The 24,057-nt window shown below is 38.6% G+C and overlaps 1 protein-coding gene across 2 annotated transcripts in view; it reads left to right on the top strand.

Moving 5' to 3' along the window:
• The window catches only part of ADGRL4 (adhesion G protein-coupled receptor L4), an 81,840-nt gene that overhangs the window by 39,171 nt on the left and 18,612 nt on the right, over window positions 1-24,057 (top strand). Inside the window, exons 4-14 of one of the 2 annotated variants that reach the window (XM_061451592.1) lie at window positions 307-459; window positions 6,399-6,554; window positions 7,060-7,130; window positions 8,887-9,060; window positions 9,171-9,354; window positions 11,569-11,685; window positions 12,792-12,985; window positions 14,228-14,398; window positions 15,890-16,093; window positions 17,124-17,344; window positions 17,439-17,505. In XM_061451592.1, coding sequence (XP_061307576.1) covers window positions 307-459; window positions 6,399-6,554; window positions 7,060-7,130; window positions 8,887-9,060; window positions 9,171-9,354; window positions 11,569-11,685; window positions 12,792-12,985; window positions 14,228-14,398; window positions 15,890-16,093; window positions 17,124-17,344; window positions 17,439-17,505 — 1,712 coding nt within the window. The remainder of the gene's footprint in view (window positions 1-306; window positions 460-6,398; window positions 6,555-7,059; window positions 7,131-8,886; window positions 9,061-9,170; window positions 9,355-11,568; window positions 11,686-12,791; window positions 12,986-14,227; window positions 14,399-15,889; window positions 16,094-17,123; window positions 17,345-17,438; window positions 17,506-24,057) is intronic. The other variant, XM_061451593.1, reaches the window with a different exon arrangement.

The raw sequence follows: 24,057 nt of genomic DNA, 5'->3' as shown, positions 1-24,057 counted from the left end.
AACCATGGCAAAACATATACTTGTCTCAGTCCTTTATCCCAAGTGAATATCCAATTAAACCATTCACTTCAGTATCCTGCTGGTTTTCTCATCTGTTGACTCACAGAATGAGGGCAGAAGAGTGCTTCTGAACACCTGATTACATCCTTGCCAATGGGAAAACTGTATAGACAGACACCAAGAGTGCCAGCTCAGCATTAGTAACTTATATAAATAAAATACCAGAGTCCACATTAAGTTTACTCTTTACTGTTTTCTTCAATTGGCAAATTTAAATATATTTCTCCATAATTTATGTCTTGACAGATGATAATGAATGTGAAAATGCTACCCAGCCTTGTGGAGAGCATGCCAATTGCACAAACACAGTGGGAAGTTATTTCTGCATGTGTATGCCTGGTTTCAAATCCAGCAATGGTCAACAAACTTTTGTACCTAATGATGGAACCTCCTGTGTGGGTAAGTTATTAATGTCTGCCAGCTTGCTTTACACTGTCACTCTTGTTGCCTCTGTTAATTATAGAAATCTAGCAAAATGCTTTTAGATTTGTGAAGTTCGGGGCCTGAATATAAAATTCCCTCAACTTGGACTGTTACAAACTTAATATTTCAGTGCGGCCCCACAGTTCTCACTGCTTTCAGTAACACTTCAATCTTGAATCTGCTTGCAATATTTTTGTGCCACAGTTTTAGACAATGAAGTTAAGGTAACACAGAAATCCCCAATCTACCTATTTATGCCACTGTTTCACTAATGTGTGAGAAAAGTGGTCATGTTCTTAAAACAAAGCAGTGACAAAGTATTCTGCATTTAGGTAGCTCTGGACCAAAAAAGTCCCCTATACAAGTAACCTACTATGCTCCAAAACTATGCTTTTTCTTTTGGGGGCTTTGGTTGAGATATTTTTGGTAATTTTTCAAGTCTGATCAAAAGCAATGTGCAAGATCAGTAGTTAACCTACCTCCTGTGCCATCCATCAGCCTCTGTTTCTGTAGCAGTTGGGTGGAAGCTGTTCAAGATTACAGGGGAGGAAAAGTTCTCTGGAAAAATGTTATTTCTGAACAGCTATGCAACCCTTTAGGATTTCCTTTGGATGGAAGAACTGTAACTGTTTCTCTTCTTTCAAACTCCTGGTAATTTTCTCTATATGTTGCAACAGTCCTCAGGGAATCAGAAAATGAGAAATAAATCTATTGCCCTTTACACCTTTATGCTGACTATGTCTCATTCTGTATACGTCTCCTGTGAGCTTGTGAGTGCTGACAACCTCTCTTCTTACTGCTCTTAATATCAGCAGAATGGCTGCATATTAAGCCAGAAAGTGATCTAATCAACATTTCTTGCCCATTGCTCACAGCCATCTAAAATAGCTCCGCTTTACCCAGCTGCCATGAATCGTTCTTAAATTAGCTGGGATTGAGACTGTTAGCATATTAAGCTGTAAATATTCTTGCTGTTTCTGGTCCAGGCTTTGATTTTTATGTTATGACATTTTCTCAGCTTCAGAAGTTTTGTCTTCAAAGTTCTTCCTCTGACTGTTCTTGTGTCACTTTAGCTTTTCATCATTAGCTTGCCTTTTTTTTCCTATTGCCCTCTTTACTGGGCAGACTGATCATTTTTTATCCTCTACTGGGGGTTAGTTTACCACTTCTCCTTTTTGTAAGTTCGTATGGGAAGAGGTGAGAGCTTCCAAAACTCACGCTGAAATAAAAAAATTACCTTAGGCACCTTTTCTCATTATACAAGTGTACCGATGACTTTGGCAAGTAGTGAGTCCTAAAGACAGCCTTTTGATCCACAATTAATTTTCTACTCTATTTGTCAGGGAAACCGTAATAGGATATTTTGTACCCAATGGATCTGCTGCTGGTGGTGGCAGATATGACTTGCTCACAAGCAGCTGTCAGCAGTGTATTCAGGATGTACTACACACCCCTAAAGCAAACACTGAAGTTGTCATTGTAAATACAGTGCAAATTATCCTGCACAATTAGGAGGACAGAGCTACCAAGTATCCACTCAAGTTTATAGGCACCAAAGTATTTTCAAATTCTGCAAAGTCTTAAGTTTTCTCTTTAGTATATAGGTATAACGCATATGGCAGCACCTTTGAAAACGCAGTAGTTGAATTTTGGAGAGTATGCCATTATGTTTATGTGTTTATGCAATCAAACCTATCTGGACTTCCCGGAGGTGCAAGTGTGGTACATCACTGTGTATGCGTGAGTGCTCTTCAAAGTCCAGATGAATACATATGTGCGTTTCTCCCCTCTTTGGATACTATACTAAACCAAATACAAAGTGATTATAATTCTCAGGATAGTGGACCAGAGGAAAACTTGGTATAGTGGATTTGGGAAATGTCAGTTCACCCTTAACCCAATCCCTCTGTTGGGGGTCAGCAGTATTTCATCTATGTTAGGCGGTAGAATTGGTGAGGAGATGGCAACGAAATGCAGATAGAGGAGGAACTGGAGGGTAGTAAGAGAGAGAGAAGAAAAGAGAAGGAGAAAGGAAATGGAGAAGAAAAAAAGAGGAATGCAGAGATGTAATGTTTCTGAAGATTGTATTTTTCTGTTCTCCAGCATATGAGTTATTAAAATCTATTTACAGTATAAAAGCCATGCTTTTCCCTCAGACTTCACATTTTATTGAATGTTCAGCTGCAGCTGAAAAGGTGAAATATAAACCTACTTTTTTCACCCTGGTCAACACAGTAAAAACATTAAAATGGCTATCTGTAAAATAAAAGTGACATCTGTGCTACTCTGCCTTTTCCAGGAACACGCTATTAGTTTTACTCAGGTATTTTGAGAACACTGGGAAGGCACCATTTCTACATGACATCCTTTTCTGTGTCAGGAGAGATGTACAGTGGATGGGATATGCTATGCGGCTAACTTTTCTTTTGCCTGTGCTATTCGTAGGCTTTTTCATTTCTGCTTTGTGTGTGCTGCTGACTTCCACAGTATGGAGGCATGGGGAGGGAACATCTAGTCCTTTGCAATTGGACTTTTCAATCACTTGCAAGCTACTAATAAGCAGAAGGTATAATGTAGACATCAAGCTGTCTTGACTGACTGGTGAAGAATCAAAGCGATGTAGGTACAATCTAGTAATTGGCAAGACTGAACATAATAACTGTTCTCAGTACTTTTAATTTAATTGGAATTTCCTTGCCTGCTGCAGTAAATGAGGAGTGACAAAGCACAGAAATAAAATAGAAGGTTCTAAATCTATTTTCACACTAGCCTAAGTGGTGTTGGTGATATTATTTTTCTGATTGGAGCTATTATAAAAGCTTCAAAGTTCAGCTCCAGGGTTTGTTTTGAATATTTACTAAAAGGCCAGGGTTTTGCAGAGCTACGGCAAATGCTCTTCTGTTTAAAAAGCTGCTGTTCTTCAGCCTTTGCTCAGGAATGTTTTCAGCAAAGACTGCTCAGTCAAGCCTTGGCAGCCCAGCCCCACTGCTGTAGTAGATCAAGGAAGACGGTTTGAGATCCTTGCCCCAGAGCTCCAGCAAAATTGGATCGCTGAAAGCACTGACAAGCTGCTGTCCATGTGTGGTCCAACAATTGCATATTTGGTTAAAAAGGCATAACTACAAAATATAAAGAAACAAAAACTTACAGCCTCTGCATTTCAAAGCAGGAACTTAAAAGCAGCATTTTTGCAACTGTCACAAATTGTTGGCTGCCCCTGACAATCTCATTGATTTAAAAGGGATGTGAAGCTGATTAGTACCTTGCAAGATCAGGCATATTTCCTTTTAATTTTGTCATCCAGGAGATTTATTTTTTTTTCTCCAGGAAATAGTAAATTATATAGGCATGATATGGACTCATTCCATATGTACAGCTCAACTGCAGAGTCCATTTGTGTATACTCAACAACGTGTCTCTGTCAGACCATCCTGTTGCCAGAAATGTGCAAGCTGTGGTACTTAAGTTTCTGCTGTTGTTTTGAATGATCCTGACTTCTCATTAAAATCTCTATTATGTTTAATATCTGACATAATTACAAGAGGAAGAGTAATCCGTATGACTGCCCAATAATGACAAATAAACGATTTACTAAACTAAAGACTCATGAAAAGTGAAATATCACAATGATTCTGAAATATTTGCACCAGTAAATCACATGGAAACTTGAATACTTAGCTGTGGTAGTCTAGAAAGTATTCAAGCATTTATTTATGTATTTATTTATAAATCATTATCAGTTTTAGCAAAGCCTCTTGTCATTTGCTGGTGTTTTAGCACTGCACTACACACTGAATATCTTGCTAAGATGTACATGTCCTTCTCTGTGTAGCTGACAAGGCCAAGGAAATCTTTGGTATAAGGCTGATGCGTGTTCTTGTTATACAAACTGATATTGTAGTGGTTTTCACCCTTGCTGCTTCAATTCATTCAAAGTTTGTCTGTCTTACAGAGAGTCACACAACAGGGCACTGACAGTCACCCACTTGTTTCAAAAAGAGCTTTATAATTTACTGATGTGAGAGGTTATTTAAATGCCAAGAGTAAGAACTTTAGCCTTATGTCTTTAAATGACAGCATTTAATTATGAGGTAGACTATGTAACACTATACCAAGCTTTTTCCCTCCCTCTTCATCACTTTTGCCAGATTCATTGATGTATAATGTGGTTAGCTCCATGACTGCATGAATACTGAGGTCACAGAAACCATATGAACACAGATAATGTAAAACTCAGTTCATTAAAGAGAAATATTTTCAGTTTGGGGCATTAAATATGGAAACAAACTATTGCCCTAATGCAGATAATTATAATTTAACCTCATACCTTAAATATCGGTGCTTGCACCAGTCCATTCAAACACACTGCTTCCACAGCAGCTATCCGTGAAAGGCTGAGGTGGATTTGCTGGGAAAGGCAAATACACCCACAGCCCCACCTTGCCTTCCCATCTGTACCTTCCCCATCTGAACCTCAGGCTTAAAATGCAGCATTTCACGTGAAAATCATACTCACTGCTCAGTGAGGAGGATGGGGTGGGATCTCAATCATCTACTAGAACCCCAGCAGTTATGAGCAGAAGAAAGAGAGCTGGCTAATGAACGTTTTTCTGTTTTTCTACTATTTCTGTTTATCTAGCAACCTTATTTCACATACATGGTTGCTCATTTTTGTTCTACTCTTTTTTTAAAACCACCAACAGTCTTGTGTAAAAATAAGAGTGCAAAAATAGTTCCTATATGCTAATAGTGCATTTCCAGCCCTCTATATCTGCTTTCTGTTTGTCCTTAACATCCATCTGGCTACACAAAAGTCTTCTATCAATTCACGTAGCTGTTCTCCCCCACTAATCGGTTAATCAGTTCTTTTTCACAAATTTATTTCCTAAATTCAGTGTCATGCCAGTTCTTCAGTTCTCTCTGATTCATCCATTCCCCTCTCTACCTTTATTTTCTTTCAATTCAGTTCTCAGGCTGTTCCTTTAAAGCTGCTCATGTATCACTTCTTCATTTTTCAACTCTTTTCATACCTGTTCCAAAGCTGTTCACTTTTTTCTCCTTTCCAGCACAGCACTTCACAGTCCATTACTTCATTCATCAGAAATATTTGGGTTTTTTCCCAGTTTACTTTCTCCATTGAGTTATTTGATATTTATCCTTGGCCAACCAAATAATGCAAAATAATCCCTACTTCAGCCAAAGAGTTAGTACACAGCTCTCTATAATTGATCAGTTCATGGATTCCCTTACTGGAATTCATCAGTTTTACTCTTGGACTGTGCCCCACCCGGTTACTGAACCTGTCTACCTAATGGCAAATTATTTAGAAGTACAGAAGACATTTTAGGCAAATGTAATTTAAATGTGAATTAAAAAATATCCCACATGCCAAGCACTTTAAAGGGCACAGAGCTTAAATCTTGGATTAGCAAATGGATGAAGTGATCTTTTGTAGCATCTTTTTAAAGCTGTAACTTAAAAGAAAAGGCTGCAGTTTTATTTCTCTTTTCTAACTGAATCATAAGGCTGAGAAAATCTATTTAGTCTAATCTCTGGAAAATGGTTTTCTGATGATTTGCATCATGCCGAGCATTTTGTTATGATAGAATTAATATGGTTTTAAAAGTTTTATGGTTTTAAATTCATGGTTTTAAAACATGAACAATGCACTATTATATAGTAATAAAAGTGGTGGCATAAAAATATGATCAATTATGATTTATCCTTTTAATCCCTAAATATTATAATTGGCAGGTATTTTGCCGTTAAGTTTGCCTTTTCAGTTTCTGCTTTTTTTATTCCATGAAATTTTATTATGAAACTGCTTGCAGCATGCAGGGCTATTATCAACAAAGCAGCAAGGTGTTAGTCTGTAAATACTTAATGAAAAATTCAATTTCTCACGATATTTGCAGATGTAGATGAGTGCAGCAATGAAGGAACTGTTGCCTGTGGAGATCATGCAAAATGTGAAAACGTGGATGGAGGGTTTAACTGCTCCTGTAAGGAAGGTTATCAACCATCCACGGGAAAATTGCAGTTTAAGCCAAATGATGGCACTTCCTGCCAAGGTACATGATATTATCAAGGTTTATGTGTTATTAGAGAGCTACATCTTCTAAGAAACCCACCAGTGCCTCTTTATCTTCAGCTAGATTAATCAGCAATACATGAAAAAGAGGCAAGGCAGTGACATCTACATTTCCTGAGAATAGAATCATTTTGTAAATGTATTGTTGCTAAACAGTGTGATGAAATCCATCTGAAATAGTGGTTGTCAGATGTCTCCTTCTCTCCATCATTTCAAGCTGTCTCTTAACTTTACCTGTAGAAGTCCCAAGGAAAGGGGCCTAAGTCTCTACCTGAGTAAAACAAAAGCTGAGAGTCTGTCCAGTGGTGTAACTTTGGCCAAGATCAAGTCCCAGTAGTTGCAGTTTGAGAACAAAGTGCTGTGTCTTAATGTGCATAAATTCAGAATGCTGGTGGTGTGAGGAATGACAAGAGCTCTTAAAATAAGTATACATTGAATATTGATTAAACTGCAGTATATAATTAGTTTCTGTTTAATTTCTACAGAAAATCTGAAGGCCAAGTGTGAGTTATACAAAGACTGTATAAGTGAACGTATTAACAGAACTTTAGCTGGGGTAAGTAGCATTGGTTTATAGATTAATTTCTAAATCCTTTAATTGTTTCTGTTTGAAACTGTTATTTCAATTATAATAGTTCTTAAGGAGCTTTTAACAAATGCTTGAAGCATACAATTGAACTTAAGTATGTTTACAGAAGTGTTTTTAATAATTTCAAATTATTTGAACTGGGTTATATGTTCAAATCATGATAATAACTTGCTGGGAATCTGTGTGTTCTGTTTCCAGCAAAGTGAGTCATGATGCATGACAAATTCAGAAGTGTGATGATCACTCAACTGTTTCTGTAATTTCTGAAGTTACGCACTGCAGCATTTACTGATGTGCAATTATTTGCTTGTTCAGAGTGAAAGGCAGCAAGATAGCTTACAAAAGTAATGTCAACAAGTGACAAAATAGAAAATGGAGCAATAACAACCTGGTATGCTAATATATTTACTGCCCAAGCATAGTATGTAAAGTGGTGCAGAATTTATAGATTCAGGGACTCTGGACTCAAGATTTCTTTTTCACCAGAAACAGAGATTCCTGAAGCAAATTCAAAAAAAAAAAACAAACCCAAAACATTAATGGAATCACTGTTCATTAGTCTACATTTATAGTATTGTCTAATTTAAAAAGATAAATGAAACATAAGAATAAATAAATCAAATTGTATATGTTGGGATGTTATATTAAGCAGTTTGCCAAAGTTAAAAAATTCAGAAAGATATTTATTGAAAGGCTTTTATTAACCTAGTGTAAGATGGTCATTGTGTTAACATGCTTTCTGTGTTAACCTGTAATGTAATGTATTATATTAAATGTAATATATGCTTACCACCTTTACATATGAAGGCATGGTAAATGCCACAGCAGGATTTAGGATTTTGGGGTTTTATTTTTTGTTTTTAAAATACATAGTCAAATTAAAGTAGTAAGTTAAAATACCTCAATTTTGCATAAAAACTGTGTCAGATTTTAGCCTAGATTTTTAGCCTGTGTTCTAGTTTGATTCAGCTGCAGTCAAAGACAAAGCAAGCCCCATAAAAGCTGTTCAGCAGCAGAGTCTACAGATCTTACAAAATCAGGTGTTGGGTTCAGGGTTTCTTTGATGTTTTTCTTTGGGGGGGGGGGGGGGAGGAATTTTAATCTCATTAAATTTCAGTATCATGAAATAAGAATTCTTTTCTTGTTCATCTGTGAGATGGAAATTTGCAAGTTTAATCATCTCACCTTCTTCAGACTGTTGCTTTTTAAACCAATTGTTTTATATAAGTGCATTAAGCAGTTCATAAACTGAAGCATTGATGGTGAAATAGGCAGTACAGTTTGATTTAACTACATGCTTTATAATCTGCGTTTAAAAAAAAAAAAAGAAAACCCTACCAAAAACTATTTCTCTGCTCCCACATTTTCAACTAAAAATTTAACAGAAGAGAGTCAATGGAATAATCAAATCACTGATATTTAATGACTTTTGCAGAACATTTACCAGCTAATTTTGGAGAATTAGGATAAATAAAAAAGAGCTGCAGTAGTCGGAAAAAAAGTTTAATGATAGCATATGGCTTATTTTTATAGTAGCTATTTATTAAGATTATAGCAGACATGTATAACCTATTGATTTAAATGGTGTCTCTTTTTATGCACAAGCATCTTAAAAGCCAGTATGTTAATTCACAGAAATCAGCCATTTGCACTGGGTTTACTTTCACTTGCAGAAATGTGACTTCATTTGTTTCATTAAGATGCGAGTTCTTGTATTTTTCAGATTAGTCATTTGAAAACACCCCTGGAGATGCTGCAAGAAATTAATAAAAATACTTTGGGACCACTTTTACCTGTAGATGTGATTTCATATGTTGAAGCACTATCTTATTCATCATTAAATACCAGGCATTACTCTGTTTCTGACAATGAAACACTTCGTAATACAACCATTAATGTGAGTAGATCAAGCCTTAAAATTAGATGAGGGGGATGTGTGTCTTATTTTACAAATAGCATATGACTCCTGCACTTAAACATATAATTTTATGTTTATATAACGTGCAGGTTTTGGTTAGTACTGTGAACAATTTTTTACAAAAAGACAAGATTACAGTCTGGGAAGCTCTTCCTGTAGATGACCAAAGACGGAGCCTGACTAAGCTGCTGCATACTGCAGAACAAGCAATGCTTCTCATGTCACAGAACTTCAAAAAGACAACACAGCTAGATGCTAATGCAAGTGACATAGGTAAGATAAAGAAAATTAATCTAAGATATACTTTAGGTGTGGATTACACTGAGGAGTTTTTCAGCACGATTATGAAGATTAGAAATGGTGTTATGTGAAAGACACAGGTGTTAATTTGTATGAGTTTCATAACTAACACCTGACTTTCAGTGTAGGTATCATAATTTTCAATGACGGAACATGTGAGCCTACAGCCCAGAAAAAACTTGAGAAGCTGTAGAAAATTGTCCTTTCAGATTCTCTTTCAATCTCTCATTCTAGTCACACCGTAACAATGAATCTGCATTCATCTTACATGTACAAAATTATCCTATGCATCTAGTATGCATTAAAAAAAAACCCTACCAGTGGAATGAAACTTAGATTTGCCGTATACAGATTTTTTCCTCTTTTTGGCTCAGTGAAGGTATTGTAAATGATCATGGAATCGGGATTGTGGTTGGTGAGTCCGATCTGGAGTGGCTTTATTTTCAGAAGAATTTCCATTTCAAGAGGAATATCTGAGGAGAACCAGTTAGGCTAAACTGCACGTTTTGCTTTCCTACCTTTCTCCATGTGTGCTGGTGCCTTCACAACAACTGCTGATTTTCCTGTATTAATAATTGTTCTATCATTCCTTCAGTGGGAGCAGAGTAAGGTTAATACCAGCTGCTTTTGAAAATCCTGATAAAGCATTGTTTATGACTTTGGCAATGGTCACATCTTCATTTCTCTGAATGTACCCAAACTGCATGTGACCTGATTTCTTATTTTAGATTCAGTACAGTCATTCAGTACCTCTTACCAGTTTGCCAATTTGTAAGATGACATGATAAGGCAGAGTCTTCCTTTGATCCCGAGGCAGGTCAAACCACCTGTTCTTCTTTCACTTTTCTGAAAGTAAATTAGCAAGAGTGATGAAAAATGAGAGATTTTGTTCTATTACATAAACTCTTTAGAAGCAGATTTATGTCAGTCCAGAGTGCGTCTGGGCCTGCAGCAGATACAAAGCGATGCCACTAGCTGGCTGTAAATCCCCGGTTCCCCCACCACCCTGACAGAAAGGAGAGGGTCTCCTGGCTACAGAGCTGAGGCCATGAAGGTCTTGAAGAGAGGATTCATGTGCAGCCTCCAGTAGCAGTGTAGATGCTAGTCAGACCAAGCTGAGAAAAAAAGCTTATCATCAAGAGAATCTTGAGGAATTTCCATGTTGAAAGGTGGATGATTTTTTTGTCTTGCTCTTGTTCTAAAATGAGAAACTAGATGAGCTCTTTTCCAAATTGGACCCAAACACTGCAATCTTTTGTTACGGTTTTTCAGCATCAATGCATTTTCCACAGGACTTAAATGTGCCCCACACATCTATTCTGGGGCAACACCTACAGTATTATCCCTCTCTCTCCACTGCTTGCAATCTCTTGAACTCCAAGCTTTTCAAAACTCCAGCTACAGAAAACTTTCTTACATCCTGACGAACGTTTTCTGACAGCTGGTCTATTGAATAGCTCATATTATTTTTGTGTGCTGTGCTATAAGCAATGCAGATGGTATAGCTTAGTGATATTCCTCCATCAGTCAAGTTTTAGATTTGTTTGCTGTTTTGTTTTTTAAAAGAGTCCTGATTGACTTTTTTTGTTCCCTTCCTGGGTGATTGAAACTCAGCACTATAATGAACCAAATAAAGAGCTCAATGTCCTCTAATGTAGTTTGTGTCCTGAGGGGTGATGCTTGTTTGTTAGTTTTTTGACAAGACACATCATTATTTCATGGTGCAATGTGCATTTGGTAGCATGGACAGATAACTATAAAAAATATACTTTTCAAAAATTGGCTTTTGTCAAATGTTACTATTCAGTAGAGAATTTTATGCTTTGCTTTTTATAATTGTGATTTGTGGTCCCTTTTAGAAATGCATTTTTAATAAAGCAATAGCTCTTCTTAGAGTAACCTACATTGTTCTTTTCAGTTCCTAATTTAATGCAAGGTGAATAAAAGACAATATTTTTCATGGAAAGAGTAAAAAGTATGAGAGCAAAATGTATGCAGGAAAATAATAAAACATAGGGGTTTAAGCAAACATATTAATAGCATTTTTCTTGAAATATTTGGTGCAATGATATACTCTTAAAAGTCACGTTAATTATGCAATTCAATAGCACATTTATTAACCCAACTATAAATTATGGTACACTGTAATGGATCTCTGACTTGTGCAGTATTTTTCTTCTTTTTCAGTACTCAAGGTTTTTGCTTTTGATTCACATCACATGAAACACATTCACCCTCATGCATACACGGGGGGAGATTATATAAAGATCTCTCCAAAGAAGAGAGAGGAATCTCATCCTAATGGTAAGAAACAAAGGTTAGAGAGTAGGTGGGCTATTAAACACCTTGGCTAGACTTGTACCCACTAGTAAATAACCAAATATGCAGTTTACTAAGACTGAGCTTCAGCCCTGCTAACTACAGAGAAGTCAAGGTGTTTCTATCATCATCTCTCCTACGCCTTTACTGTCTCAAGGCTGGTGTTTCTAACGTTTCCAGTATACAGTGAGCTTTAACACTGGATATTGTTGCCAGAGACCTGAGCTTTATCCTTTTCTTAGCCATAGATCTGCTGTGAGTTCATACTGGCCCCATCAACTAGTTTTCTTACTTCTCCTCCAAAAAATTTGTGTACCTTTTCTATTTAAAGAGTAGTTCACTAGGGCAAGAATACATTTTCTTCAGTACCGAACCAGTAAGGCAAGGAAATTGGCTTGGACCTCATAGTGCTACAGAAATGGTTTGCAACTAATGTCATCACTGAAAATAAATAAATGTGTTTAAACAGTTCTAGAATTAAACTACCTGACCTAATAAACATAGAAAATATTTTTTAAATCCTAATCTTCCAGTTTATCTGAATCTCACCACCTGTCAGTACCCCAAAAAGTGATTTGCTTTGGTACCAGGAAGAAAAATCATGACTTCTTTTTTTTGTGTATCAGCACTGCATCCTAAAATCCCATTTGCTTTTTTTTTCCCTGTGTGCCTTCCATTCTGGGTCCACTGCAATGGAAGTCAAAGTAAGCCAGGTAATTCAGAGAAGCCCAGTATTTACCTCAGGTCTGAGCCATTTTAGTTTGAGACCTGATACCACATATGTAGCCAACTTTAAAACAGCAGCAAGCATGTATTACTCTAGAAAAAAGTATACATGTGTATATCTAATTAGAATTCCCAGTGTGAGCACACAAAGATATTTCTAATGGCAGTTACATTGTTTTAAATAAAGCTATATTTCATTGTCTCTAAAACCTTTTCATAAGTATTCCACAAAGATTCCATCTGTTTTGCATATTTTATGCAAGAGTAGTAATAATGTCTATTGTTTATTGTTTCCTTAATGTCTTCAATATTGTTCTTCAATAAAAACCCCACAAACCACTGAACATGGTCTATTTGATTGATAGGCACCGTTGCAGTTGTCTTTCTGCGGTATAGCAATATTGGTTCTTTGCTTTCATCGCCTAAAAACCTCTCCTCAAAAGATACTTCAGAGCAGAGACAGACCGTAAGCTCATCAGTTATAGCTGTGGCAATTAGCTCAAATCCACCTACACTCTATGAGCTTGAGAAAATAACATTTACCTTAAAGTATGCAAAGGTAAGGGGCTTTTTTATTATCAACATCAAATAAAACAAAATAATAGTTAATCATTTTATGTGATGTAACCATACCTGCAGTGTACGATATATTGAGACATAATTCTGTTGTTTGCTGATGTTTGTCATTTATTTCTTTAGTTAGATGAATTCCAAATGTGACATCATAAGTGCAATAAACTAAATATGATACAACAGAAAATAGCTATGGGACTAAAGCAAGGGCAACAACGCCAGCTTTGCTGGGTTATAGTATGAATAAAATGTAAATGCCTGAAACAGAGAATATTACAGGGTCTTGAATATTCTGTATTTAGGTGGGGTTTCTGAAAGTTTATCACATGGTTAAGCATGCATATTAAAAAATACGAACATATGCTTCAAAGTTACTGCGAAAAGTTATCTTGGAGGTAGGAGAATATACCAGAACCTATAGTATTTCAACTTTGTTATTTCTGAAATCTGAACACATTTGTTTAAAACTAATAATTTTAGTTCCATAGTGTGTATAGATTTTACTGAATTTACTTGTGCATGAAGAATCACCTTGCATTGCACAAAGAATTATCAGAAACTTAGAAAGTGTGTAAAGACGTTGACGGTAGGACAAGGTGTTAACCTTGGTTATGCAGCTTTTAAATTTGTTATTTGTCTTCTATATAAATTTGCATATATTTATACAACTTATTAGTACAGTGGGGACCTTATCTTTGACAAGTTAGTAAGCACTAACTGTAATAAATAATACTAATGGTCCTATTCAGCGCTGTCATCACACCTGATATAGCAGGTATGATATGACCCTGGCTTTATCTCAGATCACTTTGTAAAATGCACGGAATAAGTCTCAGTTTCAAACTGCTCATTTGGAAGGGACTGTGAGCAGGACAAGCAATGTGGCTGTAACCTTGGGGTTTAGTCCATGTTCAGCAGGTGCAGGTGTATGTATGTAACAATGATTTCGGTAGGTAAAAATTCCAACACCTTTGCAAGTGCCAGAAGGGTTCAGTAATCTGATTAGACTACATTTTTGGTAGGGTGTTAGCTTTGTGGATAAGATGCTTCCCTCTCTAGCCATGTTTTGATTGCTTGGAATAGGACTTGCAGAATGTCATTTTTGTTTCCCAGCCTTCCAAAGGTGCAAGCAGTATGTAATGAATTGCACTGGCTAACGTAAGAAAGGTCTCTTGATAGGAAATATCCTGCCTTTTGCCATCAGTAAAACATCTTGTTTCTGTTCCAGACTCCGGATAAAGATATTAAATGTGCATTTTGGAACTACTCAGCAGACACAATGAATGGCAACTGGGCTACAGAAGGCTGTGAGCTGACACATTCCAACTCCACTCATATCTCATGCAAATGTAATCATCTGACTCATTTTGCTGTTTTGATGTCCTCAGGTGGCTCTGTTGTAAGTGCTATTTTAATTTAGTGTTTTACCTCATACTTTCTCTTATCCTCATTCCTTATGTTTTTATTTCAGTGCAACTTATGTACTTTTCCCCTTTTAGGTTGTCTCTTGATTTTGTTCAGCAAACACACAATTTATTGTGCACAGAGCAAACAAAATTCCTCCCATATGTGTTTGATTTCCCTTTTGTCCTTTCTGCAGTATTACAGAGCAGTGATGCAGCAAAGTATCTTGTTCCAAATACACAGTCTGTTGTGCTTATTTTTGGTGCATTGCTTTTAATTTTAAATCCCATTTTAAGACTGCTGTGGGATTTAACTGGCATTCACTGGTGGTCAGTAACCATATGGCCCTGAATTTCTCTCTCACAAAACTTTGCCACCCATTTGTCTAACCTTGGCATCTAAAAATCTGCTTTAAGTTCTTTCCTGAGAATTTTCAACAGCATAAATCAGTGTGAAGTTTATGACTATTAAACATAGGCACTCATGACAATCACAAAATCGTGAGAATGACCACTCAGTATATCCCTTTGTTTCCAGGGCCTGTGTGGGGATCTGTGGGAGCTCAGGTCCTGCCTCAGGAGGCAGCTTTACATGGTATCAGAACTGACAGCAAGCAGAATATTAGCATGAATATACTGTATTGAGACAGTTCTCTCACACTGTGAATTTCACGCTGACAGAGGCTGTTTCCTGGTTGCTAAATAGCATCCTAAATCTTCAGTTTATATTTAAAACCTTTGCAGGTACTTATACATTTGTTTTCAAAAAGAAGTTTGGGAGGAGAATAATCTCTGGTTCTTTATTTAGAAAAAAAATTACTTAGATACATTTTATGGTCAGCTGAATAGTACCCTTATGCTGATGCGCAGTCATGTACTTCAAGAGGTTCTTTGTGCAAATACCAAGCAGCAAATGTAACTGTATTCCTGTACAGAAAATATTCACATCTAATATTAAAATAGCCTGTGTTTCTTTGGAGAATGTTCATGTTACGTATCTGGGATAGCATTTGTTTGAAGTGATTGTTATTTCAGAGTCTTGTTTTGATCATGTTGCAAATGCAGTGAGGGTTATTCAGTTTTGCTTATCTAAGTCACTGCTGTGATAAGTCCTTTTATATTAGAAAATGTTCATGTCATATTAATATATGTCCTACTGCCAGTGTATTTGTTATTCACGAAAATGATCTGATTTTTTAAAGCATATTAGTAGATACTGATGTTAATAAAAAAGTTTTGTTAAGAAATATCAGAAAATGCAAGAGCAGAAATATATGCAGCTCATTACTAATTTCTCCATGAATTATGTCTTACAAAAAAACAATACTTTTTATACTATCCAAAGTGTAAGTTTGCAGTGAAACTCTACAAACAGTTTTGATTAATACTTTGTAGAAAAGACGAAAAAAAATGTATAATAGAATGAGGTCTTTCTTGAGAAGGTACAAAGCTGTTCTTTTAAATATTATATTATAATTTTCCCCCAGGGTGTTACAAATTATAACATTCTTACAAGAATCACTCAGCTAGGAATAATTATTTCGTTGATTTGCCTCTCCATGTGCATTTTTACATTCTGGTTCTTCAGTGAAATTCAAAGCACTAGAACGACAATTCACAAAAACCTCTGCTGCAGCCTTTTCCTGGCGGAACTTATTTTTCTGATTGGAATCAATATGAACAATAATAAGGTGGGTAGTTTTCACTCATATCTTGATTTTGTGTTGTAAAGTAAATGTACTGTATAAGACATGATTTTCCATCTACTTCCAATATTTCCCAGTATCAGTATGAATATTCCAGTGACATTGGTTTCCCAGTCTAGTAATAGAAAATACAAAATGATCATTTAAAGAAGTAGGGTCTTCATCTGAACTGGTGCGTATTGACATTGCTCTATGGCTTTCATTTAAGCTTTTTCATCTTATCAAAGACTGTGGTCTTGATATGCTTATCATTTTCACTTTTCTCATCTATTTGGACACTGTACAAAGCCATGCTGGTGACTTTCTGGGTGACAATTTTCCCTAAAAGCCAGGCCATCTGTAGTGCCAAGCTAGCATTTAAGATACAGCAGTGTTGGCTGGAGGACCCATTTTCTTTATGCATGTGAGGTCTTGACTTCTCCCTGTTGTTTTTCATACAAGAAGGGCTGTTGATTTTTGCATCTCAGAATAGTTTTAGGAAATTAAATTATGCATAAATTATCAAAATAATCTTACTGTAAGTAGTCGAATAGAATTTAAAGTTACTTGAAAAACTGCAAACTGCTATCCATGAGATGACATTCCAGTACCAACCGATCAAGAAATATCATTTTACAAACATTTTGTAGTAACAAAAGTAATTTTGGAAATAATTCCTTGTGATGCCTAATTACACTGTTATCAAAACTGTAAAAATGAACTTCATCTAGATCAGGAAATCATACAGACTGCTCCGATGTAACTATGGTATCAACCTTGTCAAGTTGTTTATATAGTTTTCCTGGGAAGAAGTGCACTAGAAGTTGAATGCAGTCTCTTTATCTTACCAGTTGCTACAGAAAACAGTAATGAACAAGTGAGCTCATGGGTGTAGGCCAAGTTCTTGTCAATCAGTACTACACGTGGGCTGCTGGACCACCACTTTAGAGTTCACTACGTTGCTGTGCATATGCTGTTTTATTAACAGACATATTAATAGAATTATGACTCTTGCTTTCTCTGATTGAATTTCTAGCTCTTCTGTTCAATTACTGCCGGATTACTCCATTATTTCCTTCTAGCTGCTTTTGCATGGATGTGCATTGAAGGTATTCACCTCTACCTTATAGTGGTGGGAGTCATCTACAACAAGGGTTTCTTGCATAAGAATTTCTATGTCTTTGGCTACGTCAGTCCAGCTGTGGTTGTTGGAATCTCTGCCGCACTAGGATACAAGTACTATGGCACCACAGAAGTGTAAGTCACTGTTTCTGTGTCCAAATCAACATACTTAAGGATGCAATAGTCACAATAGCACATTTCAAGGCATTTTCTGCTGCTTACTTTTCAGATGTTGGCTCAGCACGAAGAACAACTTTATATGGAGTTTTATAGGACCAGCATGTCTAATAATTCTTGTAAGTATAATTTTCATTTTTATTGTAGTACATAAAACTGATAATAAAAGGTGTTTGATAATCACCCACCCATTGCCAGCATAGCTGTGAGTGCTAATTATAGGGCAAAATTGGCTAATTTAGACCTTTTTATAGTGTTTTTAAATTATTTATATGCTGTATGTCTAAATACTTTACTAGCCTGAAAAATTAATATTTGACCAAAAAAAGCTCAATATAAGATAAGAGCTTCTTTTCTTGCTTGCTTGCATTCTTCTATCCTGATGGTTTCAGAAATTCTGTGAAGCATTTCTCTTTTTTGAGAAGTAGCATCTCTGTATGTCATTGGCATCTCAGCATGGCTCAGCAGGAGATGTACACAGACACTATCCTAGCAGACAGATAATCTGTTTTTTCAAATGTTGTGTGACTTAATCTCTTATCAGGGATGGGTCATCTTTGTAAGATTAGACTGTCATCTTTGTGGCTTTATCACTTGCTTGTACCCTGTCATCATCAAAGTTATTTTAAACTAAATTGCGACGTCAGAGAAAAGAACCCACTATTTCACATGGGCAGACAAGTCAAGTATTGATAGCCCTATTTCAGCTGTGAAAAGGGCCTTTTTAATTCTTACTGGAAGTGGCTTCAAACCTGCAAATTTGGCAGGTATTATATGTTCAATTCTGAAACAAGACATTTTTGGTGCCTCAGGAGCATTTCTGAGTGCTATAAAGTTTAACAAACCATTCCAGCTGTAATGGGGCATTATTGTGTATGACTGAGTTGACAGTGATCTGGCGATAGCTGGAACTAACATAGTGAGAAGGTACAATGGTGAGGACTTGTGGCATCTGTGGTCAAGTCAGTTATAACCATACACCGGGTTTTATTTGGTTTATTTATTTGGTGATAAATGTGAAGATTTTTAAAAAAGAACTGGCAATGCCTAATGCACACAAGACAATAGTAAAACAGTTTTATTTCAAAGTATTTGCAATTTCAAAGCTGAATAAAGTATCAGGTATAATTCTGATCAAATTTCACCCCAAATTCCTACTGTAGTCTGGGGATGGGCTGGGAGCAACCTGCCAGATGCAACTGCAGGGTGATTCCTCCCCATCTCACCCTCCTGGTGAGCACGGCAGACTTTGAGAGAGCCAAGGCACTGTAACATCCCTTGGATCTGTGCTTCTGCTGTCAGATTGCCCTGATGGACAGCAGGTTACTACAGTAAAACAAATTCATGGGGAGAGACCATCCTTTACTAGGAAATTCTTACAGTTCTTAGGTTTAAATTGTCAGTTTCCTATTTCCACTCTGGACCTTATCTCTTTCTTCCATGAAGGCAGCAAGGATGGGATTTTTTTGTTATTGCTATCATTCCTGTTCCTCATCTGCCTTCAGGTGAAGATTTATGGGCAGTGATGTATCACTGCACTGTTAGCACAGGAAAGCTGCATTATCAAAATATACAAAATGCCCCAAATTTATGCATCTGTAACCTCTTTTTCAGCTCCAACTGAGCTGTGCTTAATTCCAAGCACAGTACAGAGTCAGAGCAGGTCTTCAGTGGCTTTCGTATAAGTCTAGATGGCAGCGGAGGCAAATCCTGCAAAGCATGGATGTGCATAAGGCCTGTAGCCTCATTTTGCTCTGAGGCCTATAGCTATTCTTTTGGCACGCCAGATCTTCCAGCACTCCCTGCAAATATAAAGGAGGTAATAGAGGTTGATACAGGCCCTATGTGCCAGTGCAGTCCACCTGTGGGTAAGGATAGAAGCCAGACAGCTTCTTTTGTTTTCTCCCACTCCTTTGCCTAAGTGAAGCCACACAAAGGAGCTGTAGCTGGACAGCAAGGGGCCTGGTGGTTGTCTTGTTTTTTTTGTATGTTATGGAATGGTTTTGTGATAACTTGTTTTCACAGTATTCGGATACCTTTGTTATTGTCTCTTCATAATCATGTTACTAGACCTGGGAGGAAAGGCAACCCACTTTCAGCAAGCTGCGTTGTCTGCTGTGGATTTTTTTTTTTTAAAAACATTTGGACAGCTTATTTTGATAATGTCATAATAAATTGAAGCCTGAACTGCAAGAAGGATGTTTTCAAAGAGAGCAGGGAGCTAGGTAATTGGCTTACACTCTGTCCAGGTTAGTGTCTAAGGAAAATATGGAAAACCTTAGGAAAATAGGGACATGTCAGAGATGAAGTTGGTGTCAGATGTCTGCTTTGTGGAAGGCACATTGGTGGCAGTAATTCAGTTTCCATTGTCCAGTCTTCCTATTAATCATGCTGCATGGGCACCACAATAATATTAAACTTTTTTTCCAAAGTAGTGCCACTCAGGAAGTCTTTTTAATTACAGAAGCCAAACTTTTTCCAAGATTTCCATTCTGCCCACAGCTAATTAAGGGGGGGAGGGAAAGGAGGTAATTAAGGACTCTGAAAAGGAAATGTTATTTTTGTTCTGGGATAACCAGATAGGTTACTGCAACCCTCGTATAGAAAGTTGCAAAATCTGGCAGCTTCAAGCTTACCTTTAATCCTGAGCTTCATCTACTAATTTTGAGTTTGCAGGCTTTCTAAGATAGCCTGGAGAGTTTGCATACCAAATCTCTAAAACGTCACTCACCACAAATATGATTCTTGCACAGAGACCTTAAAATTGATAGGACAAATGCCCATGTACACAAATGGTGCTTTCAGTTGCTGAGAGTGGGGACTCAGGAGATTCGTGCTTTAGATTATACTGTAATATGGCTTTGAGACAATATGTGAATGATATAGAACAAGAGCAGTTCTGTACCAGCAGATTTTCTGTCTCATGGTACATTATTTCAAACACATCCCTGAACATTAAAACTACAGTAATAGTGAACCATAGGGAGCTCAAGTGTTTATCAGGAGTACAAACTAAGTTCTCTTCGTTGCCTAAGCAGAAACAGTACTTCTGAAAGTATTTGTTTATTAATATTAATGTTTTATTAGAATTCTTAAGTGAAAGTTATGGCCATATCCCATCTAAATATTACTATTATTAGATTGGTGACTTTACATGAAAAGGAGTGGGTCAGGAGCTCCTTAGATGCAGTTAGCAAAGAAAGGGCATTTTGAACCTTTGTAAAACAAGCTGCGAGCTGAAGATAATTTCTAGAACTTATTTCTTCCTCCTAATACTTGTAATCTTTTGAACCACAAACATTTTACCTAAAACTATGCATTAGATTAGATCAAAGCATACAAGTATGGAGAAATTATTTATAACAAGTTTTTAAAATTTTTAATAGACAAGTGATTTGTTTAGCACAAGTTTTAAGAGACATTCACACACACCACAACCCATGCCTGATTGAGGCAAATGCAAATATAAGCTTCAGAAATAAAAGGTATGAAAAAAAATATCCATAGAATATGTTCTTTTCTTTTGTAATAAACTTACAGTAACCATCTCCATGTAATATGAAATACTCATTTGCCTGCAGGGCAATATAGCTGCAGTTTTGATAAGCATGAAATGTCAGCCAATAACAAACTCCTTCCCGTTGTGCAGGACTTCTATACGGCTTTCCACACCTCTGATATGACAGCTTGCTCTGTGTTGAGTGGGAGCCACTCTGGATTTTATCTCTCTATAAGAAATTTATTCTACATACTGGCATTTTTGGAAACTTTATCTTTTAGATTCCATGGAAAGATGATAAATCCCTCCACTTGTATCTATTGTGAGGGACAGCTTTATATATTAGTTGACCAGCTGGCAGTAGAAAGTACATTGTTTGGAAGGGTTGGGCAAAGACTATTAATGCTGCATTCATGAAAGTCTGCAAGCTAGTAAAAGGAAAATTTAGAAGAGAATCACTGATAATCCAAGTGCAGCTATAGGCAACCTTTCTAATATACCTTTCTCCTAAACATTTCTTCCATTAAATCTGTTCAGTTGAGCTTTGTGGAGCAAATTCAGAACCACCCATGATAACATGATGTCGTGGTTTAAACCCAGTCAGGTAATTCGTTCGCTCACTTCCCCCCCTTTTCTTGCCCTCCCCCTGCTCTCGGAGGGACGGAGAGGAGAATCGAAAAGAATGCAACTCCCACCGGTTGAGATAAGAACAGTTTAGTAACTAAGGTATAACACAGATCACTACTGCTACCACCAATGATAATAATGATAAAGGAAATAACAAGGGAAGAGAATACAACACCTCAGCACCAGCTGACCGATAACTCGCCCCCCAAGCCCGACCAAGCTCCGACCGATACCTCCTCCAACCCTGCCGTCTCCCAGCCCTTCCGGCTAACTCCCAGTTACATCCTGGGCATGACGTGCTGTGGTATGGAATACCTCTTTGGTCAGTTTGGGTCAGGTGTCCTGTCTCTGCTTCCTCCTGGCTTCCCCTCCTCCCTGGCAGAGCATGAGGCTCACAAAGTCCTTGGCCAAACCAAAACATCCTTGTTATCAGCTCTGTTCCCGAGCTGAAAGTCAAAACACTGCACTGCACCAGCTACCAAGAAGGAGAAAAAAAATGACTGCTACTGCTGAACCCAGGACATTATCCACCCCTTATTCCATACCATTCACGTCATGCTCAGTTCCCACATTTTCAATATACCATCACTCTTATCTTAGTGCACTCTTATCTTAGTGCATGGACCAGTCCCTATAAAGCTGCTGAGTCCATCTGGTCCATGATGTCAGGCTCCACCTCTTGTAACAGTCTTCCAGAGCAGGAGAGACTGTGTGCAGTGTTCACACTTGTGAATAACCTGGGCAATAGTGTCCATTGCTAAGTCCACCCCTCGATCATGAGTCCATCTCTATGTTGCATCCCTGTTCTGATGACCTGAAGTGCCATGGGCCCACCAGGCTTAAAATAATTCACTGTCCCCTTAAGCAGTTTCTGCAGCTTGTTGCTGGGGACTCCATACAGCTGCCTTCCATCTCCGATGCTTCCAAAGCACTGGAGGGGCCCAGTGGACTAGATACTTGCCCATACTGTCACACACACCCTGCCACTCATGACTGTCCTTCCCTGGGGAAAACCTCTTGGTCCCCCTATATTGTCGTCTAACCCCAGACAAGACCCAAACCTGACTCTGCTTAACTTCTGAGATCAGACAAAATGGTTGTGGGTAGAACACAGTCTGTGTGTGTGCCAACATGCTGATCCCCATCACAATCAGCAGGCAGGTCCCAAGGATGCCCAAAGGCCATTCAAAACCTTCAGAACTCTCAGTTGATGCTGCTGTACTTGTCACTGGTGCTGGTGTAGCTGCTGTGCTTGCCGGCTCTCCCACCGCCAGCTTCTCTTTTTCTGAGTCCAGCTCTTCCTCCTCTGCCTTGCTGGGAAATGCTGCGTGGTCTCCTGCATCCTCCTGGGGCTCGGCGGGCGGCTTCCGGGGAATGCTCTCGGCCGTCGCAGGGCTCGGCTCCTCCGCGGGGCTCGGCTCGGCCGCGGGGCTCGGCTCCTCCGGGGGGCTCGGCTCCTCCGCCGCCTTCTCCCGCTGCTCGGCAGCCGCCTCCTTCTGCTCCTCGACCGCCCCGACCTCCTCCACCAGCAGCCGTCCCCTCGCGGCCTCCGGCCCTGCTCCCGCCGCCGCTTGGTGCCCGGGGCCGCTCTCCCGGGCCGGTTCGGCTGCCGCCGGCTCCCGGGGCCGCTCCCCCTCGGCTCCCCGCAGCCTCACGAAGATGGAGAGTAGGGTGAGGACCAGGACGGTGAAGAGCAGCCGGACGGCCAGGTACAAGTCCACGGCCACGTCCGTCCCGCCCTGCTGCTGGAGCCCGCCCGTATTACAAGCCATTGCCATAAAGCACATTGAGACAAGAACCTTAGCCCAGGCCCCACACTTGATAAACACTATCACAGCAAATACCGGCTCTACGTAAGTTACAACATTCTGAAGCTGTGAGATCAAGAGAAACAACTCTGAGAGCCAATAAATCGTCATTGTGATGAGTGACTATTAATCTGGTCAGATCTGTCGTTATCTCAACCCTTCGTGCCCCACGTTGGGTGCCAAAAAGAACTGTCGTGGTTTAAACCCAGTCAGGTAATTCGTTCGCTCACTTCCCCCCCTTTTCTTGCCCTCCCCCTGCTCTCGGAGGGACGGAGAGGAGAATCGAAAAGAATGCAACTCCCACCGGTTGAGATAAGAACAGTTTAGTAACTAAGGTATAACACAGATCACTACTGCTACCACCAATGATAATAATGATAAAGGAAATAACAAGGGAAGAGAATACAACACCTCAGCACCAGCTGACCGATAACTCGCCCCCCAAGCCCGACCAAGCTCCGACCGATACCTCCTCCAACCCTGCCGTCTCCCAGCCCTTCCGGCTAACTCCCAGTTACATCCTGGGCATGACGTGCTGTGGTATGGAATACCTCTTTGGTCAGTTTGGGTCAGGTGTCCTGTCTCTGCTTCCTCCTGGCTTCCCCTCCTCCCTGGCAGAGCATGAGGCTCACAAAGTCCTTGGCCAAACCAAAACATCCTTGTTATCAGCTCTGTTCCCGAGCTGAAAGTCAAAACACTGCACTGCACCAGATACCAAGAAGGAGAAAAAAAATGAC

The sequence above is a fragment of the Pezoporus flaviventris genome, unplaced genomic scaffold (assembly GCF_033815535.1).
Source record: "Pezoporus flaviventris isolate CSIRO_AGI_PZ_B2104156 unplaced genomic scaffold, CSIRO_AGI_Pfla_v1 ptg000013l, whole genome shotgun sequence".
Taxonomy (NCBI): domain Eukaryota; kingdom Metazoa; phylum Chordata; class Aves; order Psittaciformes; family Psittacidae; genus Pezoporus; species Pezoporus flaviventris.
This window is presented reverse-complemented; position numbering and strand designations above follow the sequence as displayed.